This window comes from Nuphar pumila, chromosome 17 (genome assembly GCF_984573655.1).
Source record: "Nuphar pumila chromosome 17, dmNupPumi1.hap1.1, whole genome shotgun sequence".
NCBI lineage: Eukaryota > Viridiplantae > Streptophyta > Magnoliopsida > Nymphaeales > Nymphaeaceae > Nuphar > Nuphar pumila.
This window is the reverse complement of record NC_143265.1, coordinates 1,768,709-1,793,109: the sequence shown is the minus strand read 5'-3', so window position 1 is coordinate 1,793,109 and position 24,401 is coordinate 1,768,709. Positions and strand designations below refer to the sequence as shown.

At 38.4% G+C, this 24,401-nt stretch overlaps 1 protein-coding gene across 1 annotated transcript; it reads right to left on the bottom strand.

The window, feature by feature from the left end:
• Nucleotides 1-9,213: 9,213 nt before the first annotated feature.
• Nucleotides 9,214-23,136, bottom strand: LOC149811329 (uncharacterized). Its single transcript, XM_089993846.1, has 5 exons — nucleotides 21,806-23,136; nucleotides 15,487-16,058; nucleotides 15,117-15,336; nucleotides 9,835-11,176; nucleotides 9,214-9,481 (listed from the first exon to the last, which is right to left on the bottom strand). Exons 1-4 carry the CDS (start codon nucleotides 23,006-23,008, stop codon nucleotides 9,863-9,865), a joined length of 3,309 nt encoding a protein of 1,102 aa, XP_089849972.1. The 5' UTR covers nucleotides 23,009-23,136; the 3' UTR covers nucleotides 9,214-9,481; nucleotides 9,835-9,862.
• Between the last annotated feature and the right edge of the window lie 1,265 nt (nucleotides 23,137-24,401).

Below are 24,401 nucleotides of genomic sequence, written 5' to 3'. Positions count from 1 at the left end.
ATTGAGATGTGCCATATTTATTAGGTGTCATCGCCGATGGGCTCAGACCATTTGTGGGAGCCGTGGTTGAGCTCGTAAAAGATGAGGTGCTTTTGGGCATCGATGGAGGCCCGACCGGGTCCTAGTCAGCCTCGGAGTAGTTGAGCTCGATGGCAATGAAGATGAGGTTGTCGAAACCATAGTCGATGGGGGCGATGGAGTAGACGAGCTTCTGCTTCTTGCAGAAGTTGATCATGATGGCACAACCCTTGAAGTCGACAATGAGGAACTGGCTGGGGACGATGTGGTGTCAACAAACCTAATGCAAAACTTTCTTTTGATAGAAAAAATTCCTCCACTAGAAAAACTTTTTTTTTTAAATAATTTTTTTCTTGTTTGGAACGGTTGGAAAAGATGTAATTTTTTTCTTTCTTAGTTTCACTTTTCCTACTATATTTTCACTTCCAAACGTGCACTAAGGATAGGAAAGTTAAAAAGATGGGGCCACGGTTATTTGTTTCACTGTGAAGATGTCAATAAAGAAGCATTTCGATGCAGAACTGTTCCCTCCATGTGATATCAAAAGTACATCTTATTACATGGACATTCAACAGATAATGCTTACATTTTCATCCTTAGATATAGTATGTATTACAACTGGTTATTGGACACCCTTTTCTGCAATGTGCAACTTCCAGCATAGAAGCTACAGGCAGGCATCTGGATCAAGCACTTGGCTATAGCATGATTTTACTCTTGTAGTCGATTGGTCGAGTGACTTGAGTCTCCATTGTTCCCTATTGCCAAGGGATAAGGACCTTGGATTAGAGTCTTATTGTCTAAACCCTTCCATGGATGAGAAGAGAACCAATGATTCTTTGTCTCTAGAAAACACAAATGGAGGAACCCAAGTGTGAGATGTGCGTTCATGGACTGCAAACACAGACAGAAACAAGCAAAATTTACAACTGTGTTTGTGAAAGCACATGATGAGCTTTGATCAGACCTTGCTCACTCTGTATCGGTGGGTTGGTGTGCCAAGAGCATGATAGCAACCCATATGCTCCTTGTTAACAAATAATGCATGCACCTGATTTGTTAATGTCTACTTTGCTTGAGCTTACAGGTTTCATCACCTAATTCCTATATACTTGGATCCGATGTGGAAAGGAGGCATGAATACATGATTTCTATGAAAAATTGGGACACGAAAACATGTATTTTAATCTTTAATTAATAAAACTATATTTTTTTATAGGTAGCATTATTAATGTATATCTTTTTTACATGTAAGATTCAAAATTTTCAGGTAGAAGCACATATACTAATGTTTAAAATCAAAATTAACAAAAATAATCAAGTGTGAAACAAATATGTCATCATGTGTCATAGTGTGCTTTCTTCCCCATCCCACTGCCACGTGATATGTCATCATGTTGGGTCTATTCGGTGTAATATTGGTGTAGCTGATTATTGGGCTGTCAGCAAAAGGAAGGAGGACAAAGGGTTGGAATGCTTGGAGGTGGTTTGGAGTTGCAATAGTTAGTTAGCATTATCACTGTAATTTTTAACGTTTGAGAAGGTTCTTAGTTCAGATTGCTTGCTTGAGAGCAAGGTCCAATCTGCTGCCTGTTGTATGAGTTCATCTTCGTTCTTTGGTTTCTCTGCTTTCAGCTTTGGTATGTCCAAAATGGTTTTGGTCTTGTTAGGTTAATAAATCCACAGAGCTCGGTTGTGTGTGTGTGTGTTTATATAGAACCTTAATTTTGATGCTGATGACAGAAAAAATGTGGAACTGCATCGAGCAGTAAGGTGAATCTGACATGTGCAATATGTATGGATACAATGAAATATGGGGACACATTTTCTGCCATTCCTGCATTACCAGTGCCATCAATCTCCTGAAGAAATGTCCAACCTGCCGGTGGAAGCTATCTGAAAAAGAAACGCAGAGGATTGAAAAGCTCGAATTTCTCTCACACGATTTCTGAGAGACCGAGCAATAGTATATATAGCTTAATGTAAGTGTACATAGAATTTGATCATGCTACAGCACATGGACTGTGATAATGGTTATCATAAACCGATAATACAAGAGAGTTCTAAAGATGTGAGAGTTCTAGAGAGATCTACAGCACATGGGCTATTGGTTTAATGATTATCATAAACCGATAATACAAAGAGAGTTCTATTCATATTATCAGATTATTGTTTTTGATAATCTTAGAGTTCTTTGATAGCGCAGAGTTCTGTGTCACGACTGCAACTTTGCATTCATCGGACTCTCTGAGTGTAGGTTCAACACGTCTGCACTTCTTGTTTACATGACCTTTATCATGCCCCTGCAAGCTCAACGTGGGGTCCACAACATTGAGCTTGTCTCTGAGAAAGGTGAACCGCCAGGCCGTCCACAAGCTGATAAGAGGAATGTATGAACTGAACTTGTAGATGTCTTTTTTGCATATGATCTCGGACAAAATGAAAATTAATTTCAACATGTTTGGTGCGGGCATGAAAAACTGGATTTGTTGCGAGATATAAAGCACCAAGGTTGTCACACCACAGAATGGGAGGTGGAGTAAGCCCACATCCTATTTTGTGCAGAAGAGATTTGAGCCATAGGAGATCAGAGGCAGCACATTCAAGAGATTTATACTAGGCTTCAATGTTGGAATGAGCCACCATTAGTTGTTTGCGGGAAGACCACACGATTAAATTGGACCCTAGGAACATGGTGAAACCGCTCGTGGACTTGAGATCATCAAGACTACTAGCCCAATCAACATCTAAAAAGGTACTAAGCTGTCGTGACAAGGACCGTGAGAGGTGCATGCCATGATGAATAGTCACTTTTATGTAGCACAAAATATGCTTGATCGTGGACCAATAAGCAATTGTGGGTTGGTGCATGAACTGACAAACTTTATTGACCGCAAAGGCAACATCAGGTCGTGTGATGGTAAGGTACTGAAGCCCGCCCACAATGCTGCGATATAAGGTGACATCTTGGAAGAGTGGGGCATTATGTTTAGACAGCCGAGTAGTGGCACTCAAAGGAGTGGAGATGGGTTTTGCATCAACCATGGTAGTGCGATGAAGTAAACTGAGCACATAGGCACGTTGAGAGAGAAGAAGTCTTGAGGGACCATAGAGTACCTCAATACCAAGAAAATAACTGAGATGGCCCAGGTCTTTAATGGAAAAGGCTAGGCTGAGTTGTCGAATGAGTTCCTAGATAGCGACAGTGGAGCTGCCAGTGACGATAATATCATCAACATAGACCAATATATATAAAACAAATTCACAATCTTGTAGGATAAACAATGAGGCATCAGATAGGGATATGTGAAATCCACGAGACTGAAGATAAGGGTTGAGTCGTTGGCACCAAGCACAAGAAGCTTGCTTAAGGCCATATAGGGCTCTGTCCAGCTTGCATACATGTTGTGGAAATGTAGGGTCTTCAAACCCAAGAGGTTGTGCCATATAGACTTCTTCAGAAAGAAGGTCATTTAAAAAGGCGTTGTTAAAGTCCAGTTGATGTATAGGCCATTCTGACGAAACATCAAGAGCAAGAACAACACGAACGATAGTGGGCTTTACGACAGGATTGAAAGTCTCAAAAAAGTCAATATCTTTCTCTTGATGAAAGCCCTTGGCAACAAGACGGGCCTTATAACAAGCCACAGAACCATCAGCATGTCGTTTGATGCAAAAACCCCACTTGAAACCAACAACATTATAATGGGGACAAGGAGGGACAAGGTGCCAAGTGTGGTTAAGGTGAAGGGCATGAAGCGTAGTCATGCGTCACTTGGGATCAAGGTTGACTTGTTTGAAGGTAGGGTTCAGGATTAAGAAGGACAGCGATAAAGGATATCGGGTAGCGATCAAGACACAGGGTTTAAGAGAGTTAGTCATGGAATGGGTAACCATTGGATGAGTGTGATCAGATGGGCGAGTAAGAACATGTTTAGAAGGTGGTAAGGCATTGGGAACGAGTAAGGGAGAAGGTGGGTCAGGCATGGATGGGATGGGGCTCTGAGGAGGAGGGACGGGAGAGGAAGGAGGAAGGGAAGAGACATTGGTAACGGCTGAGGGTGAGGAGGGTGGTGGAAGAGGGTCGGGCGATGGTAGAGCAATGGGAGAAGGCAGAACCCAAGCTAAAGAAGTAGAAGAAGAAGGACAAGAAGAGGAGGTAGGCCTAAAGACAAACTCATTAAAGTAGACAAGTTGAGAGGTGTAAACATGACGCTGGAAGAGATAGCCTTTGTGACGAGAGGGATATCCAAGAAAAATACAGGAAAGGGTTTTGGGTTGAAGTTTAGAGGTATGGTAGGGTGTTAACAGGGGACAACATCGAGACCCAAACACGAAGATGGCTGAGTGAGGGCGGTTTGTGAAAAAGAAACTCATATTTTGCGATTAAGAACAAGAGTTGGTAGGCGGTTAATAATATAGACTATAGTGCGAAAAACATCTACCCAGAAAGAGTCAAACAAAGAGAAAGTGTGTAATAGGTTGAGACTAGTTTCAACAACATGCTGATGTTTGCGCTCAACAAGATTGTTTTGCTCCGGGGTATGAGGACAGGAGAACCGATGAAGAATACCATTGTCCCATAAAAAATGTTCAAACGCATGGCCAATGAACTCTCCCCCATTATCCGTTTGGAAGGTACAAATAGAGAGTTGAAGTTGCTTTTCAATAATATGCTTAAAAAAAGTAAAGCATTCAAAAACCTAAGACTTGGTTTTCAACGAAAAAAGCCATGCAAAATGGGAAAAGTCATCTACTATAAGAAAATAAAATCGAAAACCATCTCATGAAGATACTGGAGCTGCCCCCCAGACATCAACATGTAAAAGTTTCAGAGGAGCTGTGGTAGAAGGTCTAGATTTAGCAAAAGGAAGCTTGTGAGCTTTCCCAATGAGACAAGTCTCACATTCTTTTATTTTGTTGTGCTTATTAACAGAAATAAAATGAATGGAGTTTAAAAAAGAAACAATCTTTTTATTTACATGACCAAGGCGTTGGTGTCATATATCGAAGGATGTTGCTTTGCCCGCATATGTTGCCATCTGCAATTGACCATCAACCTTGATTAGATAAAGTCTCATGTTGAATTTCGGTCCTCTGGGGCGAATCTTGCATGTTTGTTTGTCCTTAACATGAAATTCAAGAGAAGTGAATTCAAAGATACAATTATTATCCTTAGTAAATTGACCCACATATAACAAGTTCTTCATGATAGCAAGAACATTCTTTAAATCAAATGAAGAGTTGTGGGCTTTAATAGTAAGATTAGCGGTATGTGAGATGAAAAGCATCTTACCATTGCCAATCATGATGTGCTCGCCCCCTTGATACTGAGATTTCTGAGAGAACTGATGATCATCCATAGTTAGATGATTAGTAGCACCGGTGTCAGGGTACCAAAAATCATCAGTATTTTGCTGAAGAGACATAGCCAAAAAGGCTTTGGGAATGTCCCAACACGTTTTGGCCACATGTCCATGTTTACCACAATACTGACAAGTAACTACTCTATGACCACTCTGATGTTGAGGCACAATATTGACGTTGGACAAGTGTGGAGATGAACTTCACCCTTGTCCTCCGTCGCAGCCTCGATAGGGACCTTGTCCTCTGCCCCTGAATGAAGTAAACACATTTTTTTGTTGTTCTTGAGGTTCAGGAGGCTTGGCATGAGTGGGGAGTACATGTCATTCTTGATTAAGGAGCAGATTATACAGATCTGTGAACATGTACGTGGCTGAATTGGTGGTGGTTGAAGTTACAAAATTTTCATATTCAAAAGGAAGGCCGTTTAGGGTTATTTGCAGTAGTTCTTCATCTTCTACAGAATGACAAGCGGCGACTAGAGAATTTGCTAAAAATTTAATACGGTCCAGGTAGGATAACATGTTCATGCTTTCTCTTTTTATAAAAGTGAGGTCTTTCTTCAAAAGCATGAGTCTCAAAGGTGATTGAGACCTGTATGACTTTTCCAGAAGAAACTAGGCTTCATGGACTGTTTTTGTTCTTATGATTTGCCCGAGAACAACTTTAGAGACAGTTGCTTTGATCCAACTGAGGATCAGCTGGTCAGAACGAATCTAAATAAGATAATTCGGATTTTCGGTCTTACCTCCTTCTTCGGTAGTGAAGAGATTTGGTTGGGGACATGATCCATCAACAAACTTAAGGAGATCCTAACTTATCATAACAGATTCAAGTTGTGATCTCCACAACAAATAGTTGTCTCAATTTAACTTTACTGAGACAAGGTTGGTGATGGCATTCTATTGGGTTATGGAGGACGAGAAAGACGATGAAGCGGCCATTGAAAGCTCGTTGGAGATGGATGGCTATGATACCATGAAAAAGAGACAGAGGATTGAAAATCTTGAATTTCTCTCACACGATTTTTGAGAGACCGAGCGATAGTATATATAGCTTAATGTAAGAGTACATAGAATTTGATAATGCTACAACACATGGACTATCGATTATGATGTTATCATAAACCGATAATACAAGAGAGTTCTAGAGATGTGAGAGTTCTAGAGAGATCTACAACACATGGGCTATCGGTTTATGATAATGACCTATAATACAAAGCGAGTTCTATTCAGATTATCGTATTATCGTTTTTTATAATCTTAGAGTTCTTTGATAGCGCAGAGTTCTGTTTCACGTCTGCAACTTTGCATTCATCGGACTCTCTGAGTGTAGGCTCAACACGTCTGCACAGAGCCGGACCTATCAAGAGACCAATGAGACTTGGGCCTAAGGGCCCTTGGGCCAAAAAAAAATTTAGGGGCCAACTTTTAATAGGGATTCCATTTTCAATAGGGGCCCCAAAAAAATGGAGGCGCTGCCCTCGAACTCCTACTATTGATAGGGGGCTCAAAAAATTCCGAGGCGCTGCCCCCGAACTTCTACTATTAATAGGGGGCCTATTTTTAGGAAGCCCATTTTTAACAGGGGCTCAAAAAATTGGAGGCCCTGCCCCCGAACTCCTACTATTAATAGGGGGCCCCTTTTTTCCCTCCGCCTCAGGCCCCATAAAACACAGGTACGGCCCTGCCTCTGCATTTCTTGTTTACGTGACCTTTATCACTATCAACCAATAATATACACCGGATTTATCTCCCTGGAACTGCATAACTGATTGATCTTGATCTTAATCTTACTTAATATTTTAATTCTCTTGTTATTTCCTCCTGCACCTCTTTGGCTACAGTTCTTGTAATGGGGAAGGATTTGGGTGCCGTAATTTTGATGGGGATATGTTGGAAACTTTGCCCACTTTGGGCATTTGATTACCGGCCAGGTGCATCCCTTATTCTTTTTGCATATCAAAGTTGAGAATCTATCACAGGTATCCCGAGATTTCGTTCTTTTTGCTCTCCCCAATTGCTATGTATAACTCTTTGTTCTTCAGGAATTTCAGTAGTGTGTTCAAGGGCAGGTCATCAATCACGGATGACCCAGTTCATAATAGTCTTGTTCCTGAACGAGGAGCTTGCCTTGACTACTTTTTGGCTATTTTGATAAAAAGCTGAGTTCAAATGTGACGCAATTTTGAAAGTAAGCTCAACTTTCCAACCATGAGATATGTTTTCATTCTGTTGATCTCATCCATTGGTTTCTTACTCGTGCAAAGGAACTATTTCTTGGCAGCTTGGCCTATAGTCCTAGTCCTGCAAGTTGGATGGATTATCACACGCATGGTAGAGGGCGGATGAGAAAATAACTTGTGAAATATTTTCTCAGAGGGATGCATGGGGCATTGATATCCCAGAAATAACAATTTTGAAGTTAGTTTCTTTTTCATGGAACAAATATGCTCTTAATTCACAAAGTTTGCAGGCCGCCTTCCACCGGGAAATCTAAGCTAATAGAGCGAGCTGAGGTGAAGTTCTCCTAGGTAAGTTTTTCCAATATATCACCGTCACCTTTGTTCTCTTTGGTAATGAAGCCTCTTATGTTTCTGTATATCAAATAGGACAAGTGGAGGAAAAAAGAAAACTTCGTTCTAAGGGTTACCTCTTTAAAAAAAGTGACTTTTAACTTGTCCAGCTAATTTATTCAACTAATGTTAAACCAAATAATTTGATGGTTTCCTTACTGCAAGTAAAACAAAAATTTTGATGAGGGAACTCCAACTAGAACAACCAAATTTGTTAGGCCACAATTGCAATGGGTGTGATCAGTTTGCAGAACAAAATTGGGCATTATTTATGCAAAATAGTTGCATACTGAAATTAGATCAAATGGCCAACCCCATGTTGTAAAGTTGAAGTAGAGTGATTAGATCATGTCAGCTTACTGAGCCCACCAAAGATCTAGTAGTCGAATAACCTGGCTGGAAAGCTGGAATCTCCGCTAAATTTCTTCATGCGTCTTTCATCCTTGGACCCACTACTGAAAAATCACTCGAAAAAAAAAACAGAATATCTAGCGTCCATCACCAAATCAAGAAGAAATATGTGCAGAGGCCTCTGAACCATAGGAAGAAGGGATCACCCATGTAACCAAAGGAACAGTATAAATGGAAGGTATCTCAGAAAAATTAAGTTTTGAAATATAGATACAACCTAAGCCAGAAACATTGCAAAACTCAGCTCCAATGTGGATGCCTTTTTAGAGACTGAAATTCGAAACTTTAGGGAAACATGGTAGTGTAGAATCAAGGTTCCAAATTTCTACATAGGGTTTTCGATTTCTTTCGTAGAGAAAATTATTGTTAAACACTCTCCAAGAAGGATTCCAGTTCTTGAAAAATCTATGACCAGGTTCTGCCAAACAAAAAGATTTATCTCCATTGCTTCCATATGAATTTCACCTAATTGAAAGAAGCCCTGATGAAACGGATATAAAAGAATTGGAAAGAATCCTCTTGCTTGACAGTACTCGGCAAGAGATAGCTAAAGAAATAAAAAGTCCTTTTCGGTTGAAGGATTTAACAATTATCTCATCATCAGAAACAAAAATTTAAAAGGAATTGGCAGACAAATCTCTTATTTCACGATTCTACCAATTGTTTTGTCCCAAAAACTAAATGTAAGAATTGGAAACCTTGATTTTATTACTACAGTTCTATCCAACCTGCTTTCCAAAATCTAAAAATTGCAAGATATCAGAACAAGCAAAGATAGCTTCCCTGAATTCAACATTATAAATGGTGAAACTCTTAAAACTTGGAAAATAAACAGATTCTGAACATTTTCATAAAATAAACTCTCAAAACTCCATTAAATTATGCTCTTAGTGAACATCTAAAAACTGTTTTGTACAAAGCACGTCCAAAATTTCAGGGCCAGTTCAGGATGGATAGAGACTGGTTTTCTTCTTTGACCCCTGATCTTAAAGAGTCCTGTGTAAAAATACAAGTTATGTAACCTAAAGACAGCCCCGACTCAATAGGAAGAACTTTGGTCTTGATACCACCACATCTCATTTCATGTCAAAGAAACAGGGCTTGGTAAGGTACCTGCACATACACAAATAGCAAAAATACAGTTGTATTCAGGAAGAAACAAAAAAGAAAAAAACAGGTCCGGAGCTTTGGTCAGGCATCCTCATCACTGCCATCTCAAAAATGGAAGGTCTGAGTTCACCACTAAAGCTCACTTTGTCTAGGACTATCACAACAAAGTCAGAAGCCACACATCTACAATTTATCTGGACTGGGCAGAAGTTACACATCCACAATTCATCTGGACGACCGATGTATTGACCCCTCTCAGGGATTGCAACAAATGGCTGACATGCTAAGTCCAACAGGACCCAGAAACTAATTTTAAAGATGGTAACAAAGAAGTAACAGTTGTAGCAGGGAGATACCTGATAAAACAATCCCCAGCCTCGCCTCTTATATGTACTTCATGCCTGCAATGCGTATTTGCCTTGCGGTCATATATTGCACCAGGGAATAAGTCAACCCCAGCACTGCCAAAACCCTCACTGTACTTATGTCAGTAATTATTAGGGAGGGCAGATTGAGGGGCACGGTCAATAACAGAATGGCATCTGTCTGTTTCGTGAAGTCCCACATGAAGCGGTTGAAGAGGATGTGATTAGGCAAAGTAAGGGTGAGAAGGGCCACATTTTTCACAGCAAAGAGCCACCCTGGCCCACCAATCTCCAACCCCCATCCTGCATCTTCATGCCATACTTCTTCCCATACCCTGTAGAGAGCAGTTAATACCAAGTAACCAGATATCACAGCAGTCACTGGAAAATAACGCTGCCTGTCCCCAAATCCCGTGAAGTCAGAATCCTGGTTTAGAAGCAACAAAATAGGTGCCAACAAAAATATGGATCGGTTTGATCCACCAGTCAAATAGATGCTCAAGAGTAGGCAGGTGATGAAGCAAAGAATTGTAGCAGCATTACCAACAGCTGGCATCCATGCACCCTCAGCAGCCAACTTCTTCACTGTGAAAGATGGAGCAGCTGAAGCCCTGCGTTGCTGTATGAGCCTGAATTTTGGATTGAAACCAGTGTTTCGGCTTGCAGGATTATGCAAAACGTCTCTTTCATGAACTTTCTCTCGCAACAATGAAGCCAATTCGAATTTTATCTGCAATGCAACTAACATAAATATGGCTGCATACAGTCCCAAAAGCGATGCTCGGGCTCCTTCAATGGCCAAGAGGGTAGCAATTTTTTCTCCTTCACCATCAAGTAAACTAACCACCCGTAGCTGACCCTCTAACAAATATGTCACAGGAAACAGGGCTACGAGGAGAGCAAAAAGCCATGGTAAGAGGTGAGTGCTTGATGCTGATGGAAAGTGTGTAAAGACCACAAAAACAGATGCACATACAACAGTAGAAACAATCAAAGCATGCAGAAGGGTCGCCTGAAGGAAGAACTCTGCACAGATGTAAATGCCAAATGTGGTTCCCACACCAACTGCATAAAATGCCCTCAGTTCCACAATATATTTTATTGGAATAATATCAGTAGCTGCTGCAAGTGCAAGTATGATCGTTGTGATCAGCAACCACTTTGGCCATGACGGCTTCACTGATATAAAACCATAGATTGAACTGTCATCAGCTGATAAATGAGCGGCTCTGATAAGCTCTGATCTGAATGCTAGGGATAATGGAATAGGGGGCTGCAGGAGAACAAAAAGTAGGCCAAGAGCCACCACTAGCAGAAGAACGCGCTTTGCTAACTGCATGGTATCATATTGCAAAGCTGTAAGATACCCACCCAATTGATGCTAAAAGGAAAAGGTTAATGGATACATAAAGATACAAACAAAAACATTTCTGACTTCAAGACTTATGGATGTCAATATGGAATTGCCAATGGCACTGTAGCAGTGAAAATTAATCAGTTAACTTGAAAACAATGAACAATTAATGACAAACTAAATCAGACAATTCAATTTTGGTAGGAAAGCAAGAGATGAGCCCATGATCTCTCCTCTCTTATCTGAGATATAAAGTTACACCCGTGGACACAAATGTTTTGCACAGAACCATTGCAAATACAATAAATGATCAGGAGTTGCATGAGACAAAATTGGGAGAGGCTATATGGCTCGCAGAGAATTAACCAAAATACAAAGAAAAAAATGCAAAGCATACATATTGATCACCTGCTTCCCAATAGTCGGAGGACAAGCTTCCAACCAAACAAATAACCATTTCATGCAAATCAACCCCTCAGGCTTCTGTGCCTATTACGCTTTGCTAAGGAAAAAAAGGACTACCTGATTTAATCTGCTTTACCTTTTTACCAGATCTTGTGATGTTTCATTGTTTTCAAGGATAATTCCATAATGATTGGCCACAGATTCAAAAATTCCACAAACTTGACCATCATTTACTGATACCATAAATATATATATATATATATATATATAATGAAAACTAAGGTGTGACTCGAGATTTTCATGGCTTTTTTTTTCTTAAATCTGACTGTACGGATGCGACCTGGTTTTAAAAGAACCGGCTCTTGAATTATCTGATTGTGGTGCATAAGCAATATCTTTTTAAGGTTTGAAAATCGAAACTCAGAATTTTTACAAATATTCAAGCATCCAAAATCATGTTTTTTTGTCGGAAAAGCATGACCCAACAGTCAATTCCTAGAAAAAGGACCATGCTGAACACATCTGCAGGGTCAGACGTGAAAAAAAAAGTATCGGAAATGCCTAGTTCACATCTGCAGGGTCAGACGTCCTATTTTTATTTATTTTTTACATTTTAAATATGTTTTTCTTATTTCTTTTATATTTTTCACTTATTTATTATATTATTTATTTATTTATTGTCTAAACATGATATTTTTCTTACTTTTTTTGTTATTTTTTATATTTTTTAAGCCCAGAGATTTTTCCTAGATTTATCACCAAAAATATAGTATCACGAGAAATAGCCTCGATGAGATATAGCCGACACCGATATATATATATATATATATATATATATATATATATATATATATATATATATATATATATATGAGTAATGCTACAGTGCTCTGGGAGCACTTACACCCATAGTGACAAAAGTTAAAAACGGCAAAATATCGGCAGTCAAAAACCTGGGAGATTTTGAAATTTTTAATAAATCTTTGCATTTTTCGGCAATAAAAAATAAATAAAAAACAAAAAAATATTTTTATAATAAAATATAAATAAAACACATTTAAAAATAAAAAACTTGGGGGTTTTCACAATAAATATCTGCTAAAATGTAAAATATTGCGATATTTGTCACGGTTTGAAAATCTTGCAAGAAATTGCCGTTTTAAACTTTCAGGCAATTTCTAAAAATCTTGCGAGAAATTGCCGTTTTAAACTTTCAAGCAATTTCTAAAAATCTCACGATATTTGTCACTAAGCTTATCCCCACCTAGTCGAAACCATAGATGTAAATTGCATCTTCTCAATCAAACTTCATAGATGCATTCAACATGGTTTATTTGGTAAGACTCGTGCTTTGGATTGTGTTTTTTTATACAAAAATAAGATTTTTTAAAGTCATGAATTTTAGTACATTATGAGCCATTGATTTTCAAAGGTCTCAAAAAACCACCATGTATGTCACAATCACGTGATTCAAAACTTGCTTTCTACTAAAAACATGGAGATCATATCCATAGAGTCAGATCAACAAAAAAGCTCAAGAAATTTGGAAAATTAAATCTTCTATTAGGTGGGAGTAGGTGCTCCCAGAACACCCTATATATATATATATATATATATGATAAGTCTCTGGTGCGGATGTGCTTATGGTATCAATGAGTTGTAATGAGCAAATATCTTATTGCTCATGTTTTTCTACGCGAATTTAACCATGTCGACACAGGTACTGGTACCTGGACATGGCATTTGTCGTGTCCTATATTATATTATATTATATATTTTCAATATATAATATATATTTTAGATATATAATATATAGTTTAGATATATAATATATAATTTTTAGTATATATTTAGCCATGCCTCCATACCAAGGTTGCCAAACTAGGAAGCAAAAGCGGGAAGCGAGGCATTTTAAAATTTATAGGAAGCGAAAATCAAAGTATCAAATTTGAAAGCGAAATATAAATAAAAAATAAAGCAATATGGTAACTGAATAGGAATCGAACAAGCAAATAAAACCTAAAATAAAATTGATTATTCTTATATTTCATGATTTTTCAGTAAAAGAGTTAAATTTTTGTTAAAATCTAACAATGATGGTTACCAATTTAAAGAAAGTACATGGGAAGTGAGTGAAAGCGTGAGAGGAAATATATGAAAACCTGAAAAGAAACGTGAGAAAAGCATATAGGAAACATATACCATGTGTGTGGAAAGCATAGAAGAAACATTGGGGAATTGAGATTCCCATGAAGTTTCGAAAGTGAGGAGTATCACACTTCCGAAGCGAGTTTCCGGGATGCGTGCTTCCCACCTACCTAAGAAGCTACCAGTAACTCTGCTCCAAACCCACATTTTTTGGAATTGTCGTGTCATCCCTCCATACCCATACCCGCACCCAGGTGACATAGGATATAATCTACATGGTTTGTTTGGTGAGGAACAACTTTTGAACCATCGGACTCTAGTGTGTGAAGGATTTTCGAGTGAGTCAAAAATCAATGGCCAGGAATGCAACAAATTTTCATGACTTGAAAAAATATTTCTATGTTGAAAAACCACTATCCAAGGGCCGATCTCTAACAACTTGACTATGATGAACACATTTGTAGGGTTAGATTGGGTCAAAATAGCTTGCACATGAGTTTTAACTCAATATATATATATATGCAACAATAAAGTCAGACAACCAGCTACCCAAGTCAGAGTAACACAAAATACTATTCCTAAGTAAACTTGATCCCAAGACTTAAAAAAGGAGTGCCTTCTCCAACCATATTACACCTGAAACATCATCATAATTATAATTATCATCATGATGCATGTTTCATGGGGTTGGACCACTATGGCATGATTAAACAGATGATTATTTATGTGATTTATTCTGAAACTTGCAGCCACACAACCCAATGTATGAAAACACCTTGATAGACAAGCTATTTGATATTTTATCAGCTATAAAAGCATATTTTGAGATGAACAATCCCCAAGAACATTGAAATCATGATTGCATACAATTCATCCTTGTTTTCTCTAATTGGATATGGTGGTTGGTGGGCTCCCAAGAGTCTTCTAAGGTATCTGGATATCTTTTACTCTAACAAACACGAGCCATGGTGAGCATTTCTTAAATTAAGGGTTCCAAGCTGTTCACATCCGAATCTGTATGATCTACCCACTTGCATGCAGATTCCAAAGCACTTTTCACATCCAGACGTGAAAAAATCCCTATTCTCACTATGCTACATTGATTGAGACAAGATTGCTGGATCCCCTAGAATATTGAATTCATGATCACTAGATCAAGTCTGCCTAAAAAATGAGTCATCAGGCTATATCAAGAATACGTCTTGATATTCTGCACTCATTAATACTTCAATAACTTAAAGGATTTATCTAATGAGGTAGAAAAGCCTGAAACATGGCAAAATAACTTGAGGCGATCGAAAAGAAATGGTTTTCGAATCATTAATGACAACAAATGCAAAAACATGATGCTTGTACATAGTTGTACCTGTGCATGAGAGAAATGAAAGGCAACAATTGGTATGCAAGCCAAGCCTGTTACAAGAATACACGTTCCCAACAGTAGACCATCAGATGGTGGTCTTCCCATCCACCACTGCAGAGCTTCAAAAATTGTCTCCCTGCACAACCAAGCAGACACAGCAATAATACCAGCATGCGTGAAACCTTGCCATACTGCCATTCTAGAAGCTGATTTTGACTTGTCACTGCAAGACAGGAAAGCCAAACAAACAGAAAATTAAATGAAAGGGTCACTACGAGGATAGACTTAGCTTGCCACATCCTCCAAAGAAGAAACTACGAACCAGACTAATGCAGAAACAAAATGGAGGTTAAAATCTAATAAAGATATATACCTGTAAAGAAGAAGTGGAGGAGAGATGGCCAAGAGAAGGACCAACGAAACCCATACAACAGATGTTGAGGTAAAGAAAAGCATTACCAGTTTTGATGAATAGATACATGTGAGAACCCAAACTGCCTTTGGTCCAATCCTGTGGTCCAGAGACAATCTCCTCACTAAAGCCAGGCCACAGACTGATGTTGTAATAACCATGTAGCTGGGATACGTCACTTCATCATCAAAGCCAAAATAGTACATGCTAGAATAATTATATATTCGGTTCTCTAGGTAGCATAATAGAATTGCATGGCTGACAAGACCAACTTCTGTCACAAAACGGAATTTCAATGGTAGAAGAGAAAATCCTGGAACAGCCATGGCTAGGATGATGCCAGCAACTACCAGCTTACAGAAGGATTGAAGTGCCATACCAGCCAACCAGATACTAAGCCCCCAAAAGTTGTGCTTAACAAACCATGTAACAGTGAAACTAGCCAGGAGGACAGAAGTAAAATATGATGTTAAGCTCTTCTTTGTAAAAAACTGAGCAAGGAAAAAGCCAGATATTGCAGGAATTGGTAAAAGCTGCACAAGGAGAAAAGTGAAACAATGTCACTGTACAACCCCAAGGTCACCAATCAATATAAAAGTGGCTTCCAAGATGTGACCAAACAAAAATAGCCCATACTCAAAAGAGCATTAAGCCTCTGTTTCAGAGCCTCGCATTGAGATGGAAACACCATTTCCATGTGTTGTCAACATAAGGTTTTGCCAAAATGTGGTGTTGAGGATGGAGTTATAAAAAAAATCTGACTGTAAATGGTGTTGAAATGTGATGTTGGGACAGACAAGTCCATTCCCAGTGCAGTGTTTTGGCAACATCTACTCCCAAACAGTTAGAGAGCACGAGAGCACTGGTGGAAACCACAACACACCTCAAATTCAAAGCTTCCAGACAGAGTCTAAATTACAAATTCAAGATGCAGAGTATGCTAGCATAAATAACTTCAAATAAAATACTAGCAGGGGTATCTTCACCTACATATCTGATTATCATATTGACAGCAGGAGATGATTCATTAATTTGCTGACAACAGGCATGTTTATAAGTGGAAAAATAGCTGGGAAAGCTTGAAGTCCAAGGGAAAGATAGAATCTTCGCAGCTAATCTCAGACATGCCAAAATTTTCATGTGAACATTTTTCGCAATTGGTACAATTTCTCCACGTAGGAAAATTTTCTCCACCCCATAAACAGTTTTCCACCTGTACCTTCCAGGTTTTTAATATGATCTTCCATATAATTTTTTTTCCTATTATTTTTCTTTTTTCAGTTCCAAATGAGAACCAAGAGTGCCATCAAATCATGTAAGAAAAAAATGAAAAGAATAAATCAAACCTACATGAAGTCATGAACAACTTGAATGGTCCCTTTATGAAATGAAGTTCACATATTAGCTTTTAACCTATGTCACATAAGTGTGGGTGCAGATGCGGGTACGACATGGCAGTTTGGTTGCGAGATATATATATATATATATATATATATATATATATATATATATATATATAGAGAGAGAGAGAGAGAGAGAGAGAGAGAAACTGAAATATGTTTACCAACCAAATATGTTTGCTGGTATGAACGAGATTCTCATAGTTTTTTTTGCAAAATCTAACCCTGCAGATGCATTCGGTGTGGTTCATATGCTAGGAATCGACTGTTGGATCATCATAATCGGATTAAGAAATGTAATTTTTATGCTTGAATATTTATGAAAATTCTAAGCCATTGATTTTCAACCCTTAAAAGATCCTTTTTATACATCATAATTGGATGATTCAAGAGTCTGTTTCTATAAAACCAAGCGTCTAGATCACATCCGTACAGTGAAATTTTCGAAAAAAGTAAAAAAAAAAACTATGAAAATCTTGGTTCATACCAATATTGGTAATATTTTCAAAATATCGCGAGAAATACTGATATTTTAAGGTAGCCAATATTAAAGGAAATATCTCGTGATATTTTCAAATATCGCGATATTATCATGATATTTTTGGAAAAAACTCTTTTTTTAATATTTTAAGTTTGCATTTCCTACTATTTTTTTGTTTCTTTTATATTTTTAAAACCTTTAAAAAATGTTTTCTTATATTTTTGGAAGAAAAATAATGCAAAACTTATTATTTTCTTATCTTTTGGTTATTATTTATATTTTTTTCAAAATTTTAAACTCCCGAGATTTTTCAACTTTTGAAAATCTCTCCGAGAAATACCCTCTCCGAGATAATACCTTGAACAATATAGGTGACTATATATATATATATATATATATAGTGTGTGTGTGTGTGTGTGTATCTATGTATATACTATAGATAAAACTAGATCTGGTTAGGGTTAACTGAGTCCAGTTTTAGACAGAAATAGGCCCCAGTACAGTTGACCGCACTTGACACTGCAGAAGCCATGTCCAAGTGTTTCATCAATAAAGCATTTCTTTATTTATTTATATTTTTAGATATTTTTTTATAATTTTTTTAAAGTTTTAAAAAAATATTTAAGGCTTACGCCTCGCCTCAAGTTTTAGTGGAGCGCCTCGCTACGCCTCAACGCTTTTCACAACACTGGATACCTTAGAAAGAGACAGAGAAACTCGACTTGAGGCTCATAAGAATGGCACGATCTTCAAGATTGGATCTTTGGCTTTGATACCATGTTAGAAATCATGGGTTCTGTCATTCAATCACAAGAACAAATAGAGAATAGAGAGAAAGAACGCAGTCGTTGTAGAAAACCCCAATTAGGGTCTGCGGTATGAGGCTTATCATTAAGTATAAGCCGGTACAAATAGTAGGGTAGGAAAATACCCATTACACAACAAGCAAAATTACAATAGACCATTAATGAACATGTGACTAAATAAACTCGAGTTGGGTTCAGTCGTGAATGATGACTTCTTTTCAATTCCAAACTCTTAAGCTTAAAGCAATAAAGCATGAATATCATCTAAATAGGAAATTCTTGAACAACAATATGAAATTTTGAATCATTATGATTAAAAGTTAAAAATAAAAAATATAATGTAACCAATTACAAATTTTAAAAGAAAAGGCACAACCAGTGTTGTGAAAAGCGTTGAAGCGCAGCGAGGCGCTCCACCAAAAACCGAGGCGAGGCGTAAAGCGTAAGCCTCAAATATTTTTTTTGAAAACTTTAAAAAAATATCTAAAAATATAAATAAATAAAGAAATGTTTTATTGATGAAATAACAACCAATAAGAAATAGAAAATCTCAAATAAGTACTAAAAAATATGAGATTAACATATAAAAGTAACTAAAAACTGATTACATAACTGGAAAATATATGAAATTAACCAAAAAAAGTTAAAATATACTAAGAAACTGATTACATAACTGAAATAACTGGAAAATATATGAGATTAACCTACAAAAGTTAAAATATATGAGATTATTCTAAAAAATATGAGATTAACATATAAAAGTAACTAAAAAATGATTACATAACTGGAAAATATATGAGATTAACCAACAAAAGATAAAATATACTAAGAAACCGATTACATAACTGGAAAATATATGAGAATAACCAACAAAAGTTAAAATATATAAGATTATTCTAAAAAATATGAGATTAACATATAAAAGTAACTAAAAAACTGATTAGATACCTGGAAAATATATGAGATTAACTAACAAAAGTTAAAATATACAAAGAAACTGATTACATAACTGAAATAACTGAAAAATATATGAGATTAACCTTCAAAAGTTAAAATATATGAGATTATTCTAAAAAATATGAGATTAACATATAAAAGTAACTAAAAAATGATTACATAACTGGAAAATATATGAGATTAACCAACAAAAGATAAAATATACCAAGAAACTGATTACATAACTAGAAAATATATGATACTAACCAACAAAAGTTAAAATATATGAGATTAACATATAAAAGTAACTAAAAAACTGATTACATAACTGGAAAATATATGAGATTAACCTACAAAAGTTAAAATATATGAGATTATTCTAAAAAATATGAGATCAACATATAAAAGTAACTAAAAAACTGATTACATAACTAGAAAATATATGAGATTAACCAGCAAAAGTTAAAATATATTAAGAAACTAATTACATAACTGAAATAACTGAAAAATATACGAGATTAACCAACAAAAGTTAAAATATAGTAATATACTAAGAAACTGATTACATAACTGAAATAACTGGAAAATATATGAGATTAACCTACAAAAATCTTGTTGATCAAGTCTCAAAAAACTTGTTGTAAAAAAAAAATGTGCCTCAGGCTTGCGCCTTGAGGCACAGAGGGCCGCGCCTCAAGGCGAGGCACATTTTTTATAACACTGGGCACAACTAAATAGAAAATAACAATCAAGATCATAAAACAAAACAGATAAAGTTAAGGACATGATGTTGATTGCAATCCTGTACAAATTTCATTATGTCCATGAAGTGTTGTGGTGCATCCGGTGTCATGCCATGAAAACATGGGACACACAAGGTAAGTGAAATGTTCGTGTGACATATATCTGCTATACTGCCTACAGAGAAAGAATGAATAGCAGTCCTAAATTCATCTTATAGACTTGGTTGTGAAGTTTAAACACAATAACTTGATTTTGTGGACAAACAGAAAACCTCACACCTTGGGATAATGGAGATTTTATAATATCAAGGGAAATTTAACCCATGTATAAATAAAAACAATCAATTTCTTTTCTATTATCAGGATCATTAGATCACTAGATTTGAATTTATCAAACAACAATATCTTGAGGTTATCTTATTGAGGCTTTGTCCATATCATCATCTGATGATAATTATCTATGAATTCCACTTCTGCTGGCCTAGGATGAAGTTCCATGAGTCTAAAACTCGGGAAATACAATCCATGCTACTTTCCTCTGTTTTCATTTCCTTTGACTTGGAGCAACAAGAACAAAATAAAGGACTGATTTTGCTTGGATTCAAGTACCATTCTGATTGTCACTTAGAAAAATTAAATTTTCCTTTTTTCTTTTCCCCTTTCCCATAAACTAACAAGACTTTACAGGGAAAAGCATACTTTCTGAGAACATCCACACAGGCTTCTGAGATATTGTTGAACACAATATCTGCAACATAGCCCAAAAATCGGGAGAAGAGAGATTTTGTATGTAGGGTGGACAAAATAACAAACAGACTAGTAGCCTAACCTTGGCAGGAACATTTTCTCTCTCAAGCCAAAGAAGAGTAGCACAGGGCTGCAAAGTGTTCATAAGTTGCACAAGAAGCAACCTCATAGAAAATAACTAGCAGTTGAAAGGATAGGCCATTCTACTCCAAACATAGAGCAATATGGATGAGACATATAAAACCATGGCTGGAGTGGAAGATGATGTGAGACTGCACGTGAACATCAGCAGGAAATAAACATGGTTTAATTTTTGCAAACCTGCCAAATTCCATGGATCAATTGATTGAGATTAGACGATCCAATCTAGGAATGAAACCACATTTTCTGTTTATAACTGTTCATGCTTAGCATAGATAATGCATCTGGTAAAATGTAACAAATGAACTAGACGAATTTACATGTGTTTGCTGTAATATCAATTCCCAGCAACACTTTCTGTGTCATTCATTGTTTAGCTGAAGATGTAAAGTCAGTGAAAAACAAAAAACACAACTTAGAATCTTAGATACCAAGGATAGAGAAAAATAAGAACATCGTAGAAAAATAGTACAGTCAACTACAAGCCTACAAATGTGAACAGCCACACTCATCATCTAAAAGTTCTTCATCAAAGAGGTCTACTCAATCTGGATGTGCACAATTTCATACATTTTCAGAAATTATTATAAAATCAAAAGTTGATTTCAATACATTTTCTTATATATGTGATATGCTATTGCAACAATTTGGTTCTCACAGTGCCATCGCTTTCATGTTTTTTACTTCTCACTTCTCAAGATAACGACTTCATTTTTTCATCAAAGAATGTAGAAGCCAGTTTTCATATGAAAGTTACATCATTGTAGATTCAAAAGAAACTCCGCACAATTGAAGGTTCAACTAAATCAACATTTCTTCTATCACAAATATAAGGGAATTCATGCCTTTTTAGAATACACCACGAAAATGCTAATGACTGAAAGACCATTAGGAAACCTCAGTACCAAAGAGATGTAATCCATCAAGAAAAAAGGGTGGAAATAAACAGAAACAATTGAAGGGGGCATTTGAACAAAATGCACAACTCAAAGAAAAGATCGAGTACCAAATAACTATCGTCTATACCAGAAAAGGGAATCCGACTACTATGGCACCAGCCATACCAACAAGGACGGCGAGAACTGAGAAAGCTGCCGAACTGAATGCATCTCCAATCATCCCAACGGCAAATGCACCCGCCCCAGCAGCACTGCCAAGCATGGCAACCGTCACAAGAAGGTAATTCATAGGTGGCGGCACGTGCAAGTACCGGCCGAATGAGTGGAAGACCACCCGGATCTCCAAACAGATGACAACCACAACGAGCGCGATGGCGCCATTAGCAATTCTGATCCGATGCATCTCGTGTGCGTTCTTGGTGATCCACCACAATGCCCCGTTTGTGGAGGCGTACAATTGGAACAAGAAGGGGACGAAGAACAACAGAAGGAGATCGCAAACGGAGGCGGCCGATGACAAGGCCACGGAGTGATGCGATCCGAGCCTGAAGAGGACCGGCACAAAGAGCAAGACAAGCGTGTGGATGCAGCTCTCCAGGGGGCCAAGGATGAGCGCGTCGTCAGGGATCTCGCCGCCGTGGAAGTGGCTCTCCGGCCGGGATCTGAACGAGGAGCGCCGGGGGAGGGAGAAGAGCCAGTAGAAGAGGCAAGAGAAGCACATGAGGTAGTAGGCAGCGTGGTTCATCCCGACGGAGGCGACGGCCGCCCACGTCCAGACCGCCGAAGCCACGATCGGCGTGCAGGCGAAGAGGAGCCGCTCGAGTGCCGCGATGACGGACGATTGCTCTAGGATTATCCACCGGAACTGGAGCGAGACCCACACACCGACCAGGAAGATGGCGAGGGAGCAGAGGAAGAAGGAGAGGAAGAAAAGCGGCCATGAGGGGAAGGCGGCGAGCTCTCCGGAGAAGAGGACGGCGATCTGGGAGGCAATGAGCGAGAACCAGACGAGGAAGAAGGCGGGCTGCTTGAGGCCGAAGGAGTCGAGGAAGTAGGCGACGACGAGGCCGAAGGTCAGCGTCGCGACGACGGGGACGCCGCCGAGGGAGAGGAGGAAGAGGGCAGAGGGGGCGAGGGCGATGGCGACCCTGGCGTTGTAGATGAAGGCAGAGGAAGGGGAGAACCTGGAGGAGGAGCGATAAGAGGAGGATGGAGAGGGCTTGCCGGAGGGATCACCGCTGTTGGAGAAGCGATCTAGGGTTTGGAATTGCGGGGCGGCCATGGCGAGGTTCCGCGGCGGCCGAGCGAGGGATTCCGTCGGGAGGATCATCGCCGATGGCCAGAAGGGATCGGAGATCTCACTCGCAGAGAGAACTAGGGTTTAGGGTTTCCGTGGAGAGAGACGAAGAGGTCTCTTCCTCCCTCTTCCTCCTCCGTCTTCTTCTTCTTCTTCTTCTGCTTCTGGTTCTTGGCGTCTTTCTGCAAGAGACAGAGGGAGAGGGGTAATTTGGGAACGACGGTGAAATTTTGCAGGCGATGGGGGAATTGCCCAGGAAGGGTCTCTCTTTCCGGATAATTACGAAAATACCAAACAAACATGAAACGTTGACCGCGTTTCGGAACCCTAGCTGTCTCGAGTTGAGTTGTAGACCGAGACTTTGAGGCAAAGGGTTGGAAAAATAAAGACTCGGACTGACTTTGAGTTTGAGTACTTGAGGTTTTAGTCAACTAGTCTGGGTTAAGACTTAAGGAATATCATAGTCAAAGTCCTTATTCTCGAATTCACCAAGTGTTCTCAAGACCTGACTAGTAATACATAGTCAAGGGCTCGTTTATTTGTAAAACATGAGTGTCGAAGCTTGAGATTCAAAGGCTTCGAACACACCCGAATCGAGTAAAAGTGAATGAAGGTCAAGGTCTTAGTATTATGAAGTATGAGCTCAAATGACATGACCTAGTCGGTCTCGTGTACAACCTCAAAAGAAGATAAGGAATCAAGGGCTTAGCCAACTAACCTGTTGGCACCCGAATCTTGTTTGGTATATAGTCCATAAACAATCGACTTTAACCAACCTTGAGCCTAATTGAGACCTTGACAAATAAATACTTCAACTAGGTGAACTCGGGAAAGGTTCGGCCGATTCTACAAGGTGGGTCAAGTCCTCAAGACTTCAATTTGCAGGAGGTCAGAAACTTGGAAAGGTCATCCCAACCCGGTACGAATCGAACGTTTGGGGGGTATTGAGGGGACATCATCTGGCGGGGTCCACATCGTGCATTGAGCGGCATCCGTGTCTTAAACGTCAGATCTGGGTTGCCCGTAATAAGATTGCCCGCCAATGTTTACGGTGTGCTGTTAGGCTATTACAAAGCATCTCAGTTAAGAACGTCAATGGATCCGATATTCAAACCGTATCCGATTATTATTGGATGCGGATATGGTTTTGATTTTTTACTAGTGAATCCAATGGATATGTTAATGGATATCTGAATATGATTACATGTAAAAAAAAAGTTGATTTGGTATGACTTTTTCACCTTTGTTCGAATCCAAATCAGAATCCATTTGGGCAACATACTATTAGTAGGATCTGGTATTAATCACATCCGATCCGTAACCAAAACGCTTACATCCCTAATACGAGGGGTTCAAATGGATCTGTATAGACTGGACCTCTGATCCAAATTCGATGCATTAAAGCTGCCTAACTAATCAGTTGTTT